This window comes from Manis pentadactyla, chromosome 6, assembly GCF_030020395.1.
Source record: "Manis pentadactyla isolate mManPen7 chromosome 6, mManPen7.hap1, whole genome shotgun sequence".
NCBI lineage: Eukaryota > Metazoa > Chordata > Mammalia > Pholidota > Manidae > Manis > Manis pentadactyla.
Window position 1 is genome coordinate 43426515 of NC_080024.1, and position 22363 is coordinate 43448877.

At 35.2% G+C, this 22363-nt stretch overlaps 1 protein-coding gene across 1 annotated transcript in view; it reads right to left on the reverse strand.

The window, feature by feature from the left end:
- Positions 1-22363, reverse strand: part of ANKAR (ankyrin and armadillo repeat containing) — a 65697-nt gene that overhangs the window by 7655 nt on the left and 35679 nt on the right. The window contains exons 12-19 of the mRNA XM_036881837.2: positions 20900-21068; positions 8823-9064; positions 8504-8657; positions 8258-8419; positions 6367-6473; positions 4598-4720; positions 1380-1538; positions 566-683 (exon numbers count right to left, since the gene is read on the reverse strand). Coding sequence (XP_036737732.2) covers positions 566-683; positions 1380-1538; positions 4598-4720; positions 6367-6473; positions 8258-8419; positions 8504-8657; positions 8823-9064; positions 20900-21068 — 1234 coding nt within the window. The remainder of the gene's footprint in view (positions 1-565; positions 684-1379; positions 1539-4597; positions 4721-6366; positions 6474-8257; positions 8420-8503; positions 8658-8822; positions 9065-20899; positions 21069-22363) is intronic.

Here is a 22363-nt window from a genome sequence, read left to right on the forward strand (position 1 = left end):
TAGTCACCCCATATGGCTGTCATTCCAATACTGTTTGTGTTGAGAATGATCAAGTGAGTTAACTCACTGATCATCTCAAGAGTTAGGTGTGGAGTAGGTAATAGTTACACAATTCTCTTTAGTTGTGTAGAGAGCCCTCTTGGGCCATTTTGTTTTGCTACTTCACATAGCAATATAGGAAAATCCTAAATGTTAGCTAAATATGCACAATTGGTCAAAAAGAAACCAGACAGGTACATCAGTATAAATCTGCCAGTACTGCTATAAATCAGTGTGTAACTTGGTGGTGGCAGCTAGTAGTTGGATTCTCATTTCATACTCTGGAAAAAATTATTAGGGGTTTGAAATATAATTAGGAAATCAAAAAGACCATGTTCAGAGTTGACTCTGCTCCCATTCAGGACACAGAGTAGACTCACATTGCTCCATGTAGACTTAACACTGGTTCATTCCTCAAACTGTGACAGGTGTATCAGACTTATTATTTTATCATTGCTCAGATTATAAGAAAGCTTTTTCAAAAACAGTTTTATGTGGGTACAGTTAGCTTCTAGTTATTTCTTACCTGTCAAGACAATAGTAGTGGAATGAATTGAATATAGACTATCAGCTAAAATAGTAACGCCTCTTGCAGATAAAGTAATATGGTCCACATCTATAATGACTTTAGCTAATACAATAATCTAAAGAAAAAAGAAGCATAGAATCATTGAAAATTTTCTACTCATCTTTTCTAATTAAGCCTTATGTTTAGGGGGGCACTTCTCAGGAAGGTAGAAGGAGTCATTTGGTATGATTCAGTAGAAGAGAAAGCAAGTGGCAAGGGAGGAGTTTGCACACTTGTTCCTGTCTGATCCCTGCAGTGACAATAGTAGGCCATATTATTCTTTCTTCAGTGTTTGCAACCTTTGTATCCTAGAAGTATGGGTTCATAGAAAATACTAATACTAAAGGTCAGAGGATAGAAAAAGAAGAGAATAAGACTAGGAAGAACCCAGATACACATCATTGTCATAGGTTGAAGAATCAGGGTGATCAGCTAAAGATTTGCAAATGAATACTTGTGTTGAGCACTACCACATTTCTCTCTTGTAATCGGGGTGATGAAAATACTACTATCTGCCTAGCAACCTGACAGAGTTGTTCTAAGCATCAGCTGAGGAATAAAGGCAAAAGTGCCATGTAACTTGTAAAATTCTATATAAATGAAGAAATCCTCATAGGATTTTTTATCAGGTGGAAGGGTCTGGTGTGAAAAATACTGTGAATTTTACAAAGCAGTAAACATTTTTCTAAATTCTTTTTTTAAATTTTTTCTATTTTCAAGTTTTCACTAAGAAAGATTTATTGATTTGAAGTTTTAATTTCCAGTTTTATACCTGAAATGCTGCCATTGCCTTCTCAGTTTCAACTGTAGATTCAAGGAAAGGTTCAAAAATTGATATGGTCATTATTCCACTTTCCAGTATTAAGTATTGTTGCAAACGATTTTTGAAGGCAAAAAGGGCTAATGCATAGCCTGCTCTTAAACAAATATTCTGGAAATGGAAGAAACATGCATTATCTTGAACTTACTTCATTTATCATGTTATTAAAGGTAATAGATTTTTAATTATTATCCATTCAAATACAGCTAACCCTCAAGCAATGCAGGGGTTAGAAGTGCCAAACCCTCCTCAACTTTGTGCATTGGAAAATTCACATACTTTTGACTCCCAAAATGTTACTGCTTAACTACTAGCCTACTGTTTACCAAAAGCCTTACTGAGAATAGAAGCAGTTGATGAACACATATTTTATGTATTTTATGTATTATATACTATATTCTTACAATAAAGCAAACTAAGGAACAAAATAATTTTTCAAATTGTTGCAGATCTCCCCCAATTTTTCCAATATATTTACTAGAAAAAATCCATGTATAAATGGACCCCTGAAATTCAACCCTGCGTTGTTCATGAGTCAACTATGTATTACAGTCTTAACTCTGGGAATAAAATTTTAATGACATTATTGGGGAAAATAGATAATAAATTTACCCCAGAGTATTACTGAGAAGATAAAATAGGAAACTAGGTTGTGGTATTGGGGAAAAAAAGAGAAAAAATTTTTAAATTTTCATAGGGAATGTTAAGATTACCAATTATGCAAATTAATACTTAAATGGTAATAGGAAACTCCATAATTTCACTAACCCTCAACTTTTTGTTTCAACCTACTTTTATTTTCATTTCAACCTTTCAAAGTAGAATTGATATATTAAGGCTTCCCTTACATAGCATGCTATTATTGCATTGTGAATGACCTCTATCATTTCTTAAGATAGGTTTATTTGTAAAATTCTATTGAAGTAAATCCTAAGAGGAGTTCTAGAAAATGATTTACTTTTAAAAATCACATTTTAACATTCAGGGACTGGGCAAACAGAGCGAATTTTCCCTTAGAGTCAGTCCACTAGCCAAAGATGAAGAAGTACGGTAGATCTTCCAGCAAGACCCAAAAAATGGAATCGTATCGCTAAACATTATTTTTAATATTTTAGTTGAACAGTTTGGTATACAGAGAGAGAACCACTCATCTGAGTGAGTTTCCTCATGCCATTCTTCACCTTTACATAAAAATGCTCTGTTGTACCTACTGGAATATTTACAGGTAAAATTTTATGGTGCCTGAGATTTCCTTCAAAAATAATATAGGGAGAGCAAGTAGGTATATGCATGAAATAAAACTGACCATGAGTTGATAACTGCTGAAACTGGGTCAGGGAATATTTAAATTTTTTATGCTATTTTCTATTCCATATATGTTCGAAATTTTCTGTAATAAAAATTATGTGTATCAAAGTAGTCATCTGGCCAAAGGGAAGAAGAAAGACATTAGGTACAGTCAAGGGAATAGGGTCCAGAAAGTGAAGCAGGTGGTAACAGTCTGGGAAAAAAAGGAGAATGATTGAGAGTGGAATGGGTAGGAGAAGAAAAGGGAGAGAACAGTGTCCCTGAGGAAGAGATATTGAAAATACAGTGTTGAAGGAACAGAATGGAGAGGAGAGAAATGTGGCTGAGGGAGTCAGTCAGACATAAATTCAATCTCCTCACCCTGTTATCCCCCATATTACTGTAGCAGCTCTTCTGCATCCTTTTGTGTACCAAAGTAAATTTCTATATTAAAAAAAAAATGCAACGACTTCCTTTCTCCCCTTACAACTCTTTCTTCCTCCAAAATTTCCCAGAACTGAGAGAGTTGGCAGTTTTCTTCCTTGATTGGTAAATACACTGTAGACAATAAAATTTCTCACGTTTCTCTAGGGTTAGTGCTTTTCAAAGTATGGCCCATGGAACAGTAACAGTTCACAAAATGGTTGACAACAAGATTATGGAAACTGAGAGGAAGCATTTAAAGTAAACAGCCCTTCCTTACAGTTAAATACCAATTAATGTAGAAGGAAGAAGGAAATTTTTTGAAAATCACATTAGGTAAATGCCACAGTAATCGTTGCATCAGTGGATGCTTAAATTGGTGAATAAAAGTATAATGCAAGACAGAATATTTGCATAGTCTCAAAATACCTCACCTCAAGATAATTGTTAATTACAAACAGAAGGACAGAAACTTCACAGTGGAGAAATATGGCAGACTTCATGTTAACCAAGTACCATTGCCAGTTAAAAGATATGTCAACATCCTATAGCCCCTGAAATGATGCACTGGGAAGGTGAATAAAGGAAACTGCATCACTTCTGTGGTATTCTTGCCAAAGTGCATTACCTCAAATTAATCATGAGAAAACATCAGATAGCTCAAATTGAAGGACATTCTGCAAAGTAACTGGCCTGAACTTAATCAAAATTGTCAAAATCATGAAAGGCAGGAAAAGGAGACTAAAGAGACATGATTAGATGGAATGAGGGATCCTGGAATTCTGGAACAGAAAAAGGACACTGATAGGAAGATTGGTGAAATGTAGAAAAGGTCTGCAGATTAGTTAATAGTGTAGTTCAATGTTAATTTCCTGGTTGATAACCAGGAAAGCTGGATGAAGGATATGCCAGAACACTGTATAATTTTTGCAAATTTTTGGAAAGCCTAAAATTATTCCAAAATTTAAAGTTTTTTTAAAATTATTTTTTTAAAATTACCACTCCATAACAAATTGCTAGGAAAAGGCTATTCCTTGTGTATCACAGTAGAGTAAAAATGTGTATTTAAAAAATAATTAGAAATAGTAATTTGTAATTATTCTCACAATAGTTTGAGAATAGTTTGAGATGCAGCACTGTAGAATATTGGGTAAGAAGTGGATGACTGAGGGGTGAAAGGTCATAAAATTAACTTAAAGGTTTGATGTATCCAGGACAGAAAACATTCATTTTTGGTTAGTCTCCAAGCATTAAAATTGCTATATTTCAAAGGTGAAGAGTACTGTGAAAAATATGGAACATATTCCATTATTACAAATTAATGACCTACCAAAGGGCTTTTACATTTCTTAAATAACATATTTAAATATTGCCATGAAAAAGATACAATGATAATTTGAGGATATGGTCTAAAAAACATTTTCTTCTAAATGAGCTCTAACATTTTGTAAAGGTATTACCTTATCTTGTAAGTGAAGGAGATAAAGGACATCAGCATACTTAAATCCTTCCTTTTCTTGTAATTCATTCTGTAACAGGTCATTCCCTAGGACAATGCATGCCAAGGAAAATGCCACTTCAACCTAAATATGTGGTTTTCAGATATTAATTTATTTTTCACTCATGGTTTATCAACTGATGTATTTCATTATACAGACATATACATGGGATATACTAATTTAAAGACACTTTAAAAACCATTGATTCCAATCTTCTGACTAGTATTCAGAGAGTGGCATTTATAGCCTCTGGAGGAATGTCCCTTGTAATTTTTAACAGCTGGGAAAATGTCCTTTCTCTGTGTGCCAGCACAACCACAAAGCTCCATTTGAGGGCATGGGGGAAGGCAACCAGGATCAGTAGGACATGTGAGGAGAAATTATCTTAAGTGCATAGTTGTATCCCTTCCACATCTAAAAAAATTTTTTTAAAAATTTTCTGGCATGGTTAAAAAGCTGTTTTGAACTGCTTGTTGGCTCCTGACCATTGAGTTTGAAGGCTTTAATGGAACACCTATCAATTAAGCCAAGCACTGGGGAGAAGTCCTTAGGAATAATTTTCCTCCTCTAATTCTGGAGTCATTTAATGCACATTCTGAGCCCTTGAGGAGTATGTAAATGTTTACTATGGGAATGCAATAGATACGTGTTCTAAATACTATATTATACATTTCTAAGAAAAATGTTATGAATTTGAAAAGCATGATTATTACTGCAAAAATATTTTGTTTACTGTAAATTCTCATTTAAGGAAAAATATTGAAATGTATTGTTTTAACATGTTTAAGAAATTGAAAATATATACTGAAATATAGATGGGTACAATTGAAGTAAACTGTTTTGCCATGAAAATGAATATTCTAAGAAAATACTTTGATGTGGCGTTTCCCATAGTCTTTTGAAAATTATTCATACTTTGAAAGTGAGTGTAGTCTTTACATATAATGCAAGCCAAAAAATTGCTAGCATGTGCTCCATCCTTTATAATCACTTCCATAGCCAGATAAGCCACATAATTTATATCTTTTCTGATAACACATTCCTTCAAAGAAATAATATGTTTACTTGCATATTTTCCTCCTATGTTAGTTCTATTTTCTCATTTCCAACAAAGCCCATACCAAATTTTAAAGTGAAATGTATTTTTTTCTTATAATTTCCTGCCTGGCCAACTATAGATGTCCTGACTTTCCAAAGCCATGGTAAAAGATTTGAATAGGTGTGAATGTCACTTTATTAAAGGCATTTTACTAGAAGTAAATAGACGAGTGAATGACTCTTTAACAACTCATTAATTCTTCATAATGTCCTCACTTGAGAAAACTATTGCTGCCAGCCAACAGGTTACTAGGTAGAAGGTAGGTTTTGGTGTAACCCTGACAGGATTCACTTATATTTGAGAAATTCTGCTGTGTAAATCAAACATCTTCATTATATCCACCCAGTTTTATTAATCAATATTTGAGGAAGTAGGAAAGAAATTCTGTGAATAATCAAATATCTAAGGAATAAAACTTCTTTGATGAGTAAAGACAGAAGACTTTCTTATTATATTTGAAAAAATCATATTTTAATAAAATTTACTACTATCTTGGTAGCACCTTTTTGTTTGAAAGATTAAATATTTTTATTATACTTGTAAACTTGCATAACGATAAAAAGGATTCTTTAAAAATCATATTTCAGTTAAATTTTACAATATTAGAAAAAAACATAAACCTTATATGTACCTTAATATTAGGAGAAGGGTGATTTCTCAATAGTTGAATGAGTACTGGAAAGGCATTTTCCTCTACAACAAAATGTTGACTAATGGGATTGCTTGTATGGGCAACACCTGTAAGAATCCACATGTCAATGGGAGTATTTTTTCCATCTTGGAAATGGTAAAATCAAACATAGCTTGATATGTTTAGTTGACAAAGTGTTCTAGCATAATATGGTTAGTAAATTACAAAGGGAAATGCTCTATTGACACTATTTACCTGAATTAATTTTTTAAAAGGCAAAGTGAATAAACATGGGAAATTTACTATTAGAAATGTGGGTTCAATTTTCTAATAGTCAAAAAACAAAGAAATGAGAAATGCTAGACAATTAATGAATAATATTACAAAAGCTATCATTTATTAAAGAATTATTGTATGCAAAAGTACTTAAGCTTATACTTGCTATTGTTTTCCATAAAAAGTTTTATGAAAATGACTAGAGTAAATTACCTGTTTAAAATTTCTGGGTTCCTTAAATACACGTACTAAAAAATAATCTATCTCCTTTTATAATATGCTCCTTTAAATTGCAGGCCTAATCTCAATGAAGAAATGTAAGTCATGTCATCTCTTTCTAGTGGACATGAAGAAAATTTGAATTCTATTCTTTTGACAATAAATGTCACAACAGATATATAGTGGGTTTATATACTTAAATATAAATACAAGATTGGGCCTCTTTATAAACAATGAAGTGAAGCCATCTACTTACTATGATTTTTTTTTTTTCTTGAAGAAACTAGGGGAAATAGAAGGAACAAAGAACACTTTTATCTCCTTGTCCCCTACTCCCCGACTGGCCACCTGGGGATGTACACAAACACTAATCACAAGAAAGTTCTTCCTTCAGCTTGACAGGTATTGTATACCTAATGCATCAGACACTGAGTAGAAAGTAGGACTAAAAAGAGGAATTAGAATCTCTGCTCTCAAGGGGTTTATATTTTATAGGGGAAGCAACTGTTTAAATACATGATTTCCATACTGTGCAGCAAAGAAAAATACACTTGAAGTGCAAAACAGGGATTGCTTAATTCAGAATAGGCGGAAAATGAGTAGGTAGAGACATTTCAGTGGGGAAAGATGTTGGGTGTGGGTCTCAAAAAATGAGGATTTTTACTAATAATGATTATGATGAGGGTGGTAGTGTTACAAGAAGACTACTCTCAAATCTTTGACTAAATATTCACAATGAGATGAAACTCCATTAAGATGGGAAAAGAACCATTACAACATTCTTCAACCAGCTAGAATATTTTTGGAGGAAATACAGTGAACTAGAGATAATATTTTTTTCCTCTTTTCTAAAAGAAGCATTGTACAGTCAGGTCCATACATTCATAAAAGTCAACAAAGGATTCAGGTTTTTGTTTTTGGTTGGTCAATCACTGACAGTTCCACAGCATTCTTCAGATATTCCAAAATGTTCATTCCTTTGCGATGAAAAGAACAACTAGACCGAGTGACCACTTTATAAGCAAAGAATTGTTAAGAAAAGAGACTGGAATTGAAAAATGTGCCCCAGCCTTAGAAACTCTTCTGTCTTCAAAAGGATACACTTCTTAAGATTCAAAAGAAGAAATATTTTTATACTAAAATTTAAAAATGAGATTCCTTTAAGTGAAAGAGTCAAGGCTAATTGTCTTTGTTTCCTTTAAAAACTAGAGTTTAAGAACAAGACTGATAGAAAATTCTTAATTATATGCTTTTTACTCTTTAAAGTCTTGGAGAGAGAAAATAATTATACTAGCCTTTTATATATTGAATATGGTGTAGGGCTCTAACAGCAGGGTAGAGAGGAAGAGATATATCTTACTCATATTTTTAAAAAATTGAGAATAAGTTTACAAACCAATACAAATGGATCCCACTGCTCTGATGACACTCAGAAGTGTGCCTTCAGCTAGTTCACGAATTCGTAGTAAGCGAACCAATGGTGCAATACCATTCTCTTCACATATTTTATTTTGATGCATCCTGCTGTCCTTACTTAGAGCTATGACCGCTTCACCTCCTGGCAAAGAAAAGTGAGAAATATATCTGATACTACGATGCTCTGTTCTATATTGTGCAGATTTATGTATAGAAAATAACTTACCAACATACTGCATCTTAGCTGATGGTGACAAAAGCATATTTATTATAAGGGTGTATCCAATCTGTTCTGCCATGTACTTCTGTTGTTTCAGTGTTTGTCCTGCCAAGGCCCAAAGTGCTACAGCTGCTTGTTCCTTAACATCTATTTGAAATGCCTGTTAAAAAAATACTCCATTCATTCAATGGGCATTTATTGAACACTGAAGGAATGTATGTTTTATATAATATTCCAGAATTGATTTTCATTTCTTTACAGCTAATTAAATTCAATATTGTCTACTTTGTCTAAGAAAAATGATAAGTACTCATAAAATTCCTACCTTGAGGAGTTTTAAAAGATATTTACTTAATGATTTTTCCAGAAATGCTTTCTGTATAGGAGGGTTGTAACTTGCCAGTGATTCCACAGCCATTGCACCCTTCACTTGGACACTGACTTGTTTCCCTTTGAAAAGAGCCACCAGAGGAGGAATGGCTCCTTCCAGAGCCACCACATTCTGAATATCCTTATTGTCACGTGAAACCTCAGCAATTGTAGCAGAAGATACAGCCTTCAACACATCTTCAAATGAATTCAAGAACCAGTTAAATATATATTTTACAAAGTAAGAATATTAAAGTGCAGCACATCATTAGTTTCCCATAAAAAATCAAATTTATAGTTAATAGAAAATTTAGAAAGTAAAGAAAAATAGACAAAAGAAATAAAACTGTCTGGATTATCACCATCCAAATGCAAACATTTCATTTAATCACTTCTATTTTTTATGCATATAGTTTGGTGTTATACACATATTTAATATAGTTGTTCTATAAACACAATATTCTACAGTTTACTACCAAAACATTTTCCCACTTTTTCATGAACATCAGTGTCTCCTAAATATTCCATTAATGGGTGTACTATATTTCCTTAGCCATTTGCATGTTTAAAAACATACATTGTTTCCACCTTTTCACTGTTTTAAACAATGCTTAGGAAAAATTTTGGCACACAAGGTATTTCCTTCCTGTCTGTATCTTTTTCCCTTAGTATAGAGTTCCAGGAATTACTGGAATAATTTAATATATCCCAGTAAATTGCTCATAAGTGATAATAGCATCTCACCCTTCCATAGAGTATGAACGTACCAATGTTACTGTGTCTTTTTAATTACATATATTATCATTAAGAATAAATACATAGATAAATTTTTCTAATTTGATAAAAAATTGTCTCATTTTATTTTGTATTTTTAGTTGCTGGTGAGTATAAACATTTTCATATATGCTTATTATCCAGTTGCATTTGTTCTTTTTAAACTTTATAGAAAAATGCAAGAATAAGTTAGAGATTCATTTACAAGATTTAGCAACAATTGGTATTTTTTTGCCCAAACCAATCTTTACTATGATATTTGCAAAATATTAATTTTCCAAATCTATAACTCCCTTCACATTTATCAGTTGGCATTCCACTATAAAGAAGAGCTCTGCCTACTTATTTATTTTGCATTTATCCAGTCATCAAGACAAACTCTTGGATTTTTGCTTTACTTTTGAGTTATAATTCATTAATTTCCTTATTTGCATTGGTAGTCAAATTGTCCAAGATTTAGCAATTGTCCAACTTGAAGGACTAGTGGGGGCCCCTTCAAGTTGTCCTCTGTTTCCTTTAGATATACCTCCATCATTTTTTATAGTATTTTCTCACTTTTACAATATGATGTTTCAGACTCACCACATGCCTGCTCTGACTCCTTTTAATGAGGAACAGTATTTAGAAATTAATATTTGGGTTCTAGGTATGCTCATTACTACTGGAATATCATTGCTTCTAGACTCTTAGCAGGGCAACACTAGGAAAATACATATATTTCCAATTTTCAATTCCAGTCTAATGTCACAAGATTCTTTATAGCCTTCCCACATTCTGTATATTTCTTCTCACAGTGAGAACCCAGTAATGTCAACACATTCATTCATTTGTTCAGTCCTACAATATGTACAGCACAGGTTCAGAGCTGCTACACCCATAGCACTAGGAAATACAAATCCACTAGGAATTCAAAATATACTTAGTTTTTTTCTCCTATGGACTAAGGCTATATAGTAAAGCACTGTTTGAAAGTTATTTGTATTCTTTTTTCTTTTTCTTTTTAAATCTAGTTATGTAATGCATTTTAAGAACATTCAGGGAGAGATTAAAGATGGCGGTGTGAGAGGTGAGACAGAGAACTCCTCCCAAAAACCACACATAACACAAAAATACAGTTAATACAACTAATCCTAAAAGAGCGACAGAAAAGAAGGCTGTTCCAGACTGCATACACCTGGAGAACAGAGCAGACTTCACGAAAAAGGAGTGTATATCAATGATACCTTAAAAAGAAAGAAACCCTAGGCAGTGGCCGCCCCTCTCCTCATTACCAGCTCTCGAAAAATTGCCAACATTGGTCATTGTCTCCTGTCAAATGTCCTCTGACCATTACCACCACACAGAAAAAAAAAAAAAGAACATAAGATTCATTTGTTTCTGTTTGTATTAAATTTTAGTTTCCACCTTGTAGCCTTGTAGAGTTAAGGCATTTTAAAAAATATATGACGTGTTTCCAAACGTTAAAACTTTTCCAAAGGTGTTTTTGGATTCAAGCATCCAGACTCTAAATCTACCATTTGTTCTTTCATAGATGATCTATTCAGGTTAATTATCTTGATTAAGGTCTTTTCAGTCTATATACCCACTTTATAGTCAAGTATATAAACTTCTTTTTTTTTGCTTGAACTTTTAATGTCTAAGCCATTCATTTTTTTTAAAACCCATTCATTTCTAAGTGAGTGCTAAACTCAAGTGACTTTTTTTTTTTGGTACCATTAATCTACAATTAGGGCAACATTACGGTTACTAGACTTCCCACTTCATCAAGTCGCCACCACATACCCTATTACAGTCACTGTCCATCAGCGTAGTAAGATGCTATAGAGTCACTACTTGTCTTCTCTGTGTTGTACAATCCTCCACGTGCCCCCTGCCTACACCATATGTGCTAATCATAATGCACCTATCCCCCCCTTATCCCTCCCTTCCCACACATCCTCCCCAGTCCCTTTCCCTTCGGTAACTGTTAGTCCATTCTTGGGTTCCGTGAGTCTGCTGCTGTTTTGTTCCTTCAGTTTTTTTTTTTTGTTGTTGTTCTTATACTCCACATATGAGTGAAATGATTTGATACTTGTCTTTCTCTGCCTGCCTTTTTTAACTGAGCATAATACCCTCTAGCTCCATCCATGTTGTTGCAAATGGTAGGATTTGTTTTCTTCTTATGGCTGAATAATATTTCATTGTGTATATGTACCATATCTTTATCTATTCATCTGCTGATGGACACTTAGGCTGCTTCCATTTCTTGGTTATTGTAAATAGTGCTGCGATAAACATAGGGGTACATATGTATTTTTCAAACTGGGCTGCTGCATTCTTAGGGTAAATTTGCAATTCCTGGGTCAAATGGTATTTCTATTTTTAGTTTTTTGAGGAACCTCCATACTGCTTTCCACAATGGTTGAACTAATTTACATTCCTACCAGCAGTATAGGAGGGTTCCCCTTTTTCCACATCCTCGCCAACATTTGCTGTTGTCTTTTGGATGATGGCCATCCTTACTGGTGTGAGGTGATATCTCATTGTGGTTTTAATTTGCATTTCTCTGATGATTAGCGATGTGGAGCATCTTTTCATATGCCTGTTAGCTATCTGAATTTCTTCTATGAAGAACTGTCTGTTCAGGTCCTCTGCCCATTTTTTGATAGGAATATTTGCTTTTTGTTTGCTGAGGCACGTGAACTCTTTATATATTTTGAATGTCAACCCTTTATCGGATCTGTCATTTATGAATATATTCTCCCATACTGTAGGATGCCTTTTTGTTCTCTTGATGATGTCCTTTGCTGTACAGAAGCTTTTCAGCTTGATATAGTCCCATTTGTTCATTTTTGCTTTTGTTTCCCCTGCCCCAGGAGATATGTTCATGAAGAAGTTGCTCATGTTTATGTCCAAGAGATTTTTGCCTATGTTTTTTCTAAGAGTTTTATGGTTTCATGACTTACATTCAGGTCTTTGATCCATTTTGAATTTACTTCTGTGTATGGGGTTAGACAATGATCCAGTTTCATTTTTTTACATGTAGCTGTCCAGTTTTACCAACACCAGCTATTGAAGAGGCTGTCATTTCCCCATTGTATATCCATGGCTCCTTTATTGTATATTAATTGGCCATATATGTTTGGGATAATTTCTGGACTCTCTTTTCTGTTTCACTTGTCTGTGGGTCTGTTCTTGTGTGGGTACCAAATTGTCTTGATTATTGCGGCTTTGTAGTAGAGCTTGAAGTTGGGAAGCAAGAACCCCCCTGCTCTATTCTTCCTTCTCAGGATTGCTTTGGCTATTTGGGGTCTCTTGTGGTTCCATTTGAATTTAGAACTATTTGTTCCAGTTCGTTGAAGAATGCTGTTGGTATTTTGATAGGGATTGCATTGAATCTGTGGATAGCTTTAGGCAGGATGGCCATTTTGACGATATTAATTCTTCCTAGCCAAGAGCATGGGATGAATTTCCATTTGTTAGGGTCCCCTTTAATTTCTTTTAGGAGTGTCTTGTAGTTTTCAGGGTACAGGTCTTTCACTTCCTTGGTTAGGTTTATTCCTAAGTATTTTATTCATTTTGATGCTATTGTGAATGGAATTGTTTTCCTGATTTCTCTTTCTGTTAGCTCATCATTAGTGTATAGGAAAGCAACAGATTTCTGTGTATTAATTTTGTATCCTACAACTTTGCTGAATTCAGATATTCTAGTAGTTTTGGAGTGGAGTCTTTAGGGTTTTTTTATGTACAATATCATGTCATCTGCACATAGTGACAGCTTGACTTCTTCTTTACCAATCTGGATAGCCTGTATTTCTTTGTTTTTTCTGATTGCCATAGCTAGGACCTCCAGTACTATGTTGACTAACAGTGTGGAGAGTGGGCATCCCTGTCTTGTTCCTGATCAGGTGAAAAGCTTTCAGCTTCTCGCTGTTAAGTATGATGCTGGTTGTGGGTTTGTCACATATAGCCTTTATTATGTTGAGGTACTTGTCCTCTATACCCATTATATTAACTTTTTTGTTGTGCATATTTTCATCATTCAATCATATTTTTATTCAGCAAATATTTTATTAAATGGCTACTACAGCCAGGCACTATCCTAGGCACTGAGAAACAGTGATGAACCAACAGACAAAGTTCTTGACCCTGTGGAGCAGCTCAAAGGCCAGAAGGATAAAACAATAATAATAAGCTCGTTATTACTTTAGAGTAAAATAAGAGAGGAAAGGAGTGATAGAAAATGATAGAAGGTAATTTCCTTTTGAACTAGGAAGGTTAGTGGATTTAAAGGCTATGCTAGAAATTTGGACTTTATCCTAGGTGACAAAGAGCCACAGATAATTTAAAGGAGGGGAAAGATAATACTCAACTTTGCACTCCAGATACATCACTCTAGTAACACTTGGAATATTGTTAGCCAAATAGGTTAATAAAATTTAGAGTTGAGGTGAACTGTTCTTTTACCACATATTCCTGCATCAGTCCAAAAAGTAAAAATCCCTACTCTGAGTTTCCATTTAGGAACATCATTCATTCCTTCCATAAAAGGAGCAGTGAGTTGCATAATTTCTGAATTTGAAGAACGAACCACTGCAAATGCATGGCTTACGTTGTTTTTGGCACTTTTTGCTATTTTCTCAAAACAAGCTTTCCAATAATAAGGTTTAAGTTTTGACATCTGTTTGATTCTTCCTGTGTCTGTTTATCAACTGAATCCAAATTCTAACTGGAAAGGACATAGGTTGTCTACTTAGCAACTCAGTAATCCAAAAAAGCTCTTAAACTCAGAGGCAAGGCTAGGGTTTTAGATAGAGAACTGGGAAGAATAGATGATAACCTTAGTGAAGTTCTTATGAGTAACAATATTACTTTAGGAAAGTGTGTTGTGTGAAAAAGCAACTGACTAAGAATAGAACCTCTAAGAACTCCAACTTTTAAGAGTTGGGTGGAAGAAAGCCTAATGGTGAAAGTTGTCTTTTTCTAAAACTCTTGGCGTCAGAATTCCAAAGCTTTCAGATTTTAGAAGGTGATGAGTACTTATACTATATACTACATAACATCCCAAGTTGTCTAGTAGAAAAACAGTTCTGCAGTGAAATGTGAATAATCATTCTAAAAACAATGAGGTGAAAGATGGTGCCATGAGTAGGGCGTGGTAATCTCCTCTCAAAACCATATATATTTTTGAAAATATAACAAATACAACTATTCTTAAAAGAGAGACCAGAAGATACAGGACAACAGCCAGGCTACATTTACATCTGTGAGAACCCAGTGCCTCACAAAGGGGGTAAAATACAAGCCGCGGCCTGGTGGGACCCGAGTGCCACCCCTACCCCAGCTCCCCAGTGGGAGGAGAGGAGTCAGAGCAGGGAGGGAGTGGGAGCCGAGGACTGCTAAATACCCAGCCCTAGGCATCCACACCAGGAGCATAGACACACAGTGCGTGGTGTACTGGATACTAGGGAAACAGAACAGTAAAACCTGTGAGCAGGTTCCCACAGCTGGTGCCCCTGGGACAAAAGAAAGGCGAGTGCTTTTTGAAAGTCTTAAAGGAAGAGGAGCCTCACAGCTGGACAGAAGCATCCAGCACACTCAGCCAAGCAGCTGGGAATCCCGGGGAACTCCGGGTGCCATAACCACCTCAGCAGCAGTGCAGCTCTGAGGCTCCTCACGGCGGTAGCCTCCCGCCTATTCCCCCTCCAGCATGGCCCCGCCATAGCAGAGAAGCAGCCTGAGACTGGCCACACCCACAGCAGCAGCGCAGAGCTTCCTCCACAGCAGCCTGGGCAAGAATCAGAGACCCCATTTGCAGGCAGCTGCCCAGCACAAGCTGCTAGGGGTCGCCATTCTCCCAGGAGAGGAAAGTGAGGAGCAAGTGGGAATGGACTTTGTTCTCCCAGCTGACACAGGTGCCAACTGCCCACAACTACCTCTATCATCATGAAAAGGCAGAAGAATTTGATCCAGAACAGACTAACCCAGACATCCTCCTCTGAGAAGGAATCTGGGGAGATAGACCTAACCAATCTCCCTGAAAAAGAATTCAAAATAAAGGTCATAACCATGCCAATGGACTTGCAGAGAAATATGCAAGAGCTAAGGAGGGAGAATACAGAAATAAAACAATATTGGAACGACTTAAAAGCAGAATGGACAAGATGCAAGAGGCCATTAATGGAACAGAAATCAAAGAAAAAGGAATGTAGAGAAGCTGATGCAGAGAGAGATAAAAGGATTTCCAGGAATGAAAGAATATTGAGAACAATGTGACCAATCCAAATGGAACAATATTCGCATTATAGGGATACCAGAAGAAGAACAGAGAGAAAAAGGGATAGAAAGTGTATTTGAAGAAATAATTGCTGAAAACTTCCCCAAACTGAGGGAAGAAATAGTCGCTCAAACCATGGAAGCACACAGAACTCCCAACACAAGGGACCCAAGGAGGACAACACCAAGACACATAACAATGAAAATGGCAAAGATCAAGGACAAGGACAGAGTTTTAATGGCAGCCAGAGAGAGAAAAAAGGTCACCTACAAAGGAAAACCCATCAGGCTATCATCAGACTTCTCAACAGAAACCTTATAGGCCAGAAGAGAATGGCATGATATACTTAATGCAATGAAACAAAAGGACTTTGCACCAAGAATACTGTATCCAGCACGATTATCATTTAAAACCGAAGGAGGGATTAAACAATTCCCAGAGAAGCAAAAGTTGAGGGAATTTGCCTCCCACAAACCACCTCTACAGGGTATTTTAGAGGAACTGCTCTGGATGGCAGCACTCCTAAGGCCAAATAGATGTCACCAGAAAAAATAAAATCACAGCAAAGAAAGCAGAACAATCAAATACTAACTAAAGGCAAATTTAAAATCTACTACCCACAAAATCAGTCAAAGGAAACACAAGAGCACAAAATAAAACACCTAACATATAAAGAATGTAGGAGGAGGAATAAGAAGGGAGAGAAATAAAGAATCATCAGACTGTGTTTATAATAGCTTAATAAGTGAGTTAAGTTAGACAGTAAGATAGTAAAGAAGATAACCTTGAACCTTTGGTAACTACTGACCTAAAGCCTGCAATGGCAATAAGTACATATCTTTCAATAATCACCCTAAATGTAAATGGACTGAATGCACCAATCAAAAGACACAGAGTAACAGAATGGATAAAAAAAGCAAGACCCATCTGTATGCTGCTTACAAGAGACTCACCTCAAACCCAAAGACATGCACAGACTAAAAGTCAAAGGATGGAAAATGATATTTCATGCAAACTACAGGGATAAAAAAGCAGGATGTTACAGTACTAGTATCAGGCCAAATAGGCTTCAAAACAAATAAAGTAACAAGAGATAAAGAAGGACATTACATAATGATAAAGGGCTCAGTCCAACAAGAGGATATAACCATTATAAATATATATGCACCCAATACAGGAGCACCAGCATATGTGAAACAAATACTAACAGAATTAAAGGAGGAAATAGAATACAATGCATTCATTTTAGGAGACTTCAACACACCAAAGGACAGATCCACAAGACAGAAAATAAGTAAGGACACAGAGGCACTGAACAACACAATAGAACAGATGGACCTAATAGACATCTATAGAACTCTACACCCAAAAGCAACAGGATACACATTCTTCTCAAGTGCACATGGAACATTCTCCAGAATAGACCACATACTAGGCCACAGAAAGAACCTCAGTAAATTCCAAAAGACTGAAATCCTACCAGCCAACTTTTCAGACCACAAAGGTATAAAACTAGAAATAAATTGTACAAAGAAAGCAAAAAGGCTCACAAACACATGGAGGCTTAACAACATGCTCCTAAATAATCAATGGATCAATGACCAAATTAAAATGGAGATCCAGCAATATATGGAAACAAATGACAACAACAACACAAAGCCCCAACTTCTGTGGGATGCAGCAAAAGCAGTCTTAAGAGGAAAGTATATAGCAATCCAGGCATATTTAAAGAAGGAAGAACAATCCCAAATGAATAGTCTAATCTCACAATTATCAAAATTGGAAAAAGAAGAACAAGTGAGGCCTAAAGTCAGCAGAAGGAGGGACATAATAAAGATCAGAGAATAAACAAACAAAAGTGAGAAGAATAAAACAATAGAAAAAATCAATGAAACCAAGAGCTGGTTCTTCGAGAAAATAAACAAAATAGATAAGCCTCTAGCCAGACTTATTAAGAGAAAAAGAGAATCAACACACATCAACAGAATCAGAAACGAGAAAGGAAAAATCACGATGGACCTCACAGAAATACAAAGAATTATTAGAGAATACTACAAAAAACTATGCCAACAAGCTAGAAAACCTAGAAAAAATGGACAACTTCCTAGAAAAATACAACCTTCCAAGACTGACCAAGGAAGAAACAGAAAATCTAAACAGAACAATTACCAGCAATGAAATTGAAGCAGTAATCAAAAAACTACCCAAGAGCAAAACTCCTGGGCCAGACAGATTTACCACAGCGTTTTATCAGACATACAGAGAAGACATAATACCCATTCTCCTTAAAGTTTTCCAAAAAAAATAGAAGAGGAGAGAATACTTCCAGACTTATTCTATGAAGCCAGCATCACCCTAATACCAAAACCAGGCAAAGACCCCTACCAAAAAAGAAAATTACAGACCAATATCCCTGATGAACATAGGTGCAAAAATACTCAACAAAATATTAGCAAACCGAATTCAAAAATACATCAAGAGGATCATACACCATGACCAAGTGGGATTCATCTCAGTGATGCAAGGATGGTACAACATCTGAAAATCCATCAACATCATCCACCACATCAACAAAAAGAAAGACAAAAACCACATGATCATCTCCACTGATGGTGAAAAAGCATTCTACAAAATTCAACATTCATTCATGATAAAAACTCTCAACAAAATGCATATAGAAGACAAGTACCTCAACATAATAAAGACCATATATGAAAAACCCACAGCCAACATCATACTGAGCAGCGAGAAGCTGAAAGCTTTTCCTCTAAGATTGGGAACAAGACAGGGATGCCCACTCTTCCCACTGTTACTTAACATAGTACTGGAGGTCCTGGTCACGGCAATCAGACAACACAAAGAAATACAACGAATCCAGATCGGTAAAGAATGCAGCAGCCCAGTTTGAAAAAGACATATGCAACAAAGGAAAAACTGAAGGAAAAAAGAGCAGCAGAATCATAGAACCCAAGAATGGACTAACAGTTACCAAAGGGAAAGGGACTGGGGAGGATGGGTGGGAAGGGAGGGAGAAGGTGGGGGAAGAAGAAAGGGGGCCTTATGATTAGCATGTATAATGTGTGGGGGGCAGGGGGAGGGCTGTGCAACACAGAGAAGACAAGTAGTGATTTTACAGCATCTTACTATGCTGATGGGCAGTGACTAATGGGGTATGTACAGGGGACTTGGTGAAGGGGGGAGTCTAGTAAACATAATGTTCCTCATGTAATTGTAGATTAATGATACCAAAAACAAAACAAAACAAAACAAAAAAAAACAATGAGTTGATCTTTAAGTTTTGCTCAGATAGTTTGGAGTTTAAAAGCATTTTATATGCTTTCTGTTATTTTTGGCTTTCCATAGTGGTGTCATTTAAACCTTTGTTAGTGACACATAAACAGGACAATTCTGTGCTATAGAAAAGATGAAATCAAAAGCATTTTAAGAGTGAAAACTTACATGCATGTGCATACACAGGTGTAAGAGTGTGAAACAAGCAGCTAAACATGGGTGAAGGAAAGGCTAAAAAAACCAAACTCAGCAAAGATTGAGGAAGTGACCCCTGGAGAAAGGGGTTAAAACTAAGGAGATGTTAAGAAACCCATAGTCTCAAGAAACTTCATGTGAATCTATTTTGGGGCCATTTACTTTAATATATGAAATCTCACAGTGGTTCATAATGGTAAGAAGATATTAGAATTAATAAAATTTCTTTGTTATCCCCTACAACTTAACAACCCAGCTAACATCCAAGAGGATTATTTGTTAAAGCACTAAAATGATGAATGTACCTTTTATAAATAATATATGGAGAGAAAAAATAGTTAAAATGTTTTTTCAAAATTAAGTTGATCGTGCTTGGAGTGTTTGGAATAAAGAGAGTAAATATGATTACAGTGTAGGATAAATTACTTTTATTTAGGTTTCAGATAAGGCAATAATGTAAAATAAATAATTCCAATAATTTTCTCTATAGCTTTCTTTTATGAATTCATTTATTGTTTATTCAAACTGCCTGTACAATTTGTGCTTTGTTCAAGCATATGGGGCTGGGAGGATGGAAAAGATAGGGAAAACCTAGTCCCTGTCTTTAAATTTTGATTAGGGAGATAAAACAAAGAATAAAATAAAGAACAATTATAATCAAGTAAAAATGCTATGGTTAAAATATGCATGGAAACTGCTCTTCTTAGATGATAAAAGAAAGCATTCTTAGTGATGGAAGGAAACTTAGAGCAGATGACCTTATGAATCTGTAATGAAAAGAAAGGACTTTCAAAAGATTTCACTACATGATAGAGGTTCTTAGAAGATGACACTTGCTTAAATTCGAAGTTCTAAAGTAAAAAGCCCTCTGCAACAATATTTTTATCCATAACCTTTTCTTACATGTTAACCAACATCTTTGTTCAGTATTTTTTCCTAAAGAACTAGAATAGAAAGACATATGATGAGCTGAACAGGAAGAAAAAAGGATAAGCTCTTCCCAAATTTTTTATCCCCCCAAATTCGGGGAAAGCTGTAAATTTGAAACTTACACTGTATGTGTATGCTCACTGAAATGAGATAATTCCTACAGGACCTAAACTACCATATAGCTTCTGGTATTCGTGGTACTTCAGAGTCTTATAATTAGACTAATAGTCTGCTAATGTTGAATTTTGATACCAAATAGTCTAATGGCACATCTGAAGTCCTTGTTGTAACTTGAAAAATTACCAGTATGTGTTTTTTCACACAAGGAGACATCTACTTGAGTTCCCGAGCATATTAATTGTATTGTTTTTATTATTTCCATTTATAAAAATGTCTAACTTTTTTTAAACTATGGTTTTGAGAGTCGATTCCTTTTACAAACCCAAAAATTTACACTCAAGTGTTTCAGATATTATGTATGTCTAGATCCATTCTAAGATAAATCCAGGAAATTTATTCATATAGGACAAGTCCATACCTCTTTGCTTCACTTTTCTGGCCACTTTAATAAAGAAATGGAGTCTCACCTGAGTCAGAACTTAGAAATGTGATAAGGTATTGGATTCCTTTATGGTCTTTCACTGCTTTTTGATTTTTTTCATTTCCCATACATAATACCCGAATACAGTTCATTACATTTACTAGCACATTTTCTATGTTTAACTTTAAGAGACTTAGTAGAACTGGGATTCCATTCTAAAAATAAAGAAACAAAAAAGTTAATTACAATTGGATTTATTTAAAATATATGCAGTCTTTATTTAGAAAGACAAGTCTATAATCTTTCTTGCTATAAATATCTATTTAGGACAGAACGATTGACCCTAAATAAATGTGTCTGCTGATACAGCACATTAAATGACAGTTAATACAATTTTGAACATAAAATAGACTACTCCATACAAAAATATACCTCTGTACCAAAACTGAGGCTGCAAGTTCACTGTAACTTTTAACAAATATCTAAAAAATGAAGTAGTTGAGTGAGATCAGTTGAATACACTACCCATTTGGAAATATTTGCCATTGTAGACATTGCACTGTTAACTGGTAATTGTATTTGTGCAATACAAAATGTTATTTTTAAATGTGAATATAATTTCATAATTTTAAGTGGAGTAAAGGTGGCATTTCTCCCTACTAACAGAAATAATGCAAGAGTATTAAGGAAGATAAATAGAAATGTAACCGCATTTTCAATAAAGTTAGAAGACATCTATAATGTTGAACCATAGTAAGTATGTATGAGTTGCCTGCTGAAATGAGAGAAATCTACCATGGCCACTGGCTACAGGTAATGCTGGCAGAGCATGGTTTTCCAAAATGAGTGGCTCTACTTTGAAGAGCAGAAAAAGAAACATACACTTCCCTTTTTCCTGCCTGGAACAACAGGAATGGGTATGCAGGAGGCCAACAGACTGTTTCCTGGACCAGTTTGGCATTGTTTCCAAAATTAAGGAAGGCTAGGATGATCAAGGAATCACACCAACAAGGTATGTTTGGAACAAGTCTATTGGTGAGGTAAAAAGGAAAAGATAGACTTTGCCTTATGGAAATAGAATCTACATTGTGAGGTACTATGCACCAGTCTCTGTTGGTTAGGGAAAAGTAAAGCCAAAAGGATCCATTCATACAACTCTGTGGCATAAGTCATATTCTTGGTAGCCTAGAACATCAGTCTGGGCTCTTTCCTAAATATACTTCCTACCAACAGGTGGACCAGAAAGAATACACCTAATTAAAGATGAGTAATGATAAAAAAGACTGAGAACAGGATCTGTCCAAATATAGGGAAAAAAAAAAAGAAAATCTTATGATAAATGAAAAATGCTCATTAGAAAAATATTGCCACAAAGTAGATGAAAATTGTAACCCAAAGTGGCATATTATTACCAATGGGGAAAAAAAAATGAGGCAGCCATCTCATAAAACAAGCATGCACAGAAAAATACCAGAGCTCAGAGAAGAGTTTTTGACATGGGGGAGATGAA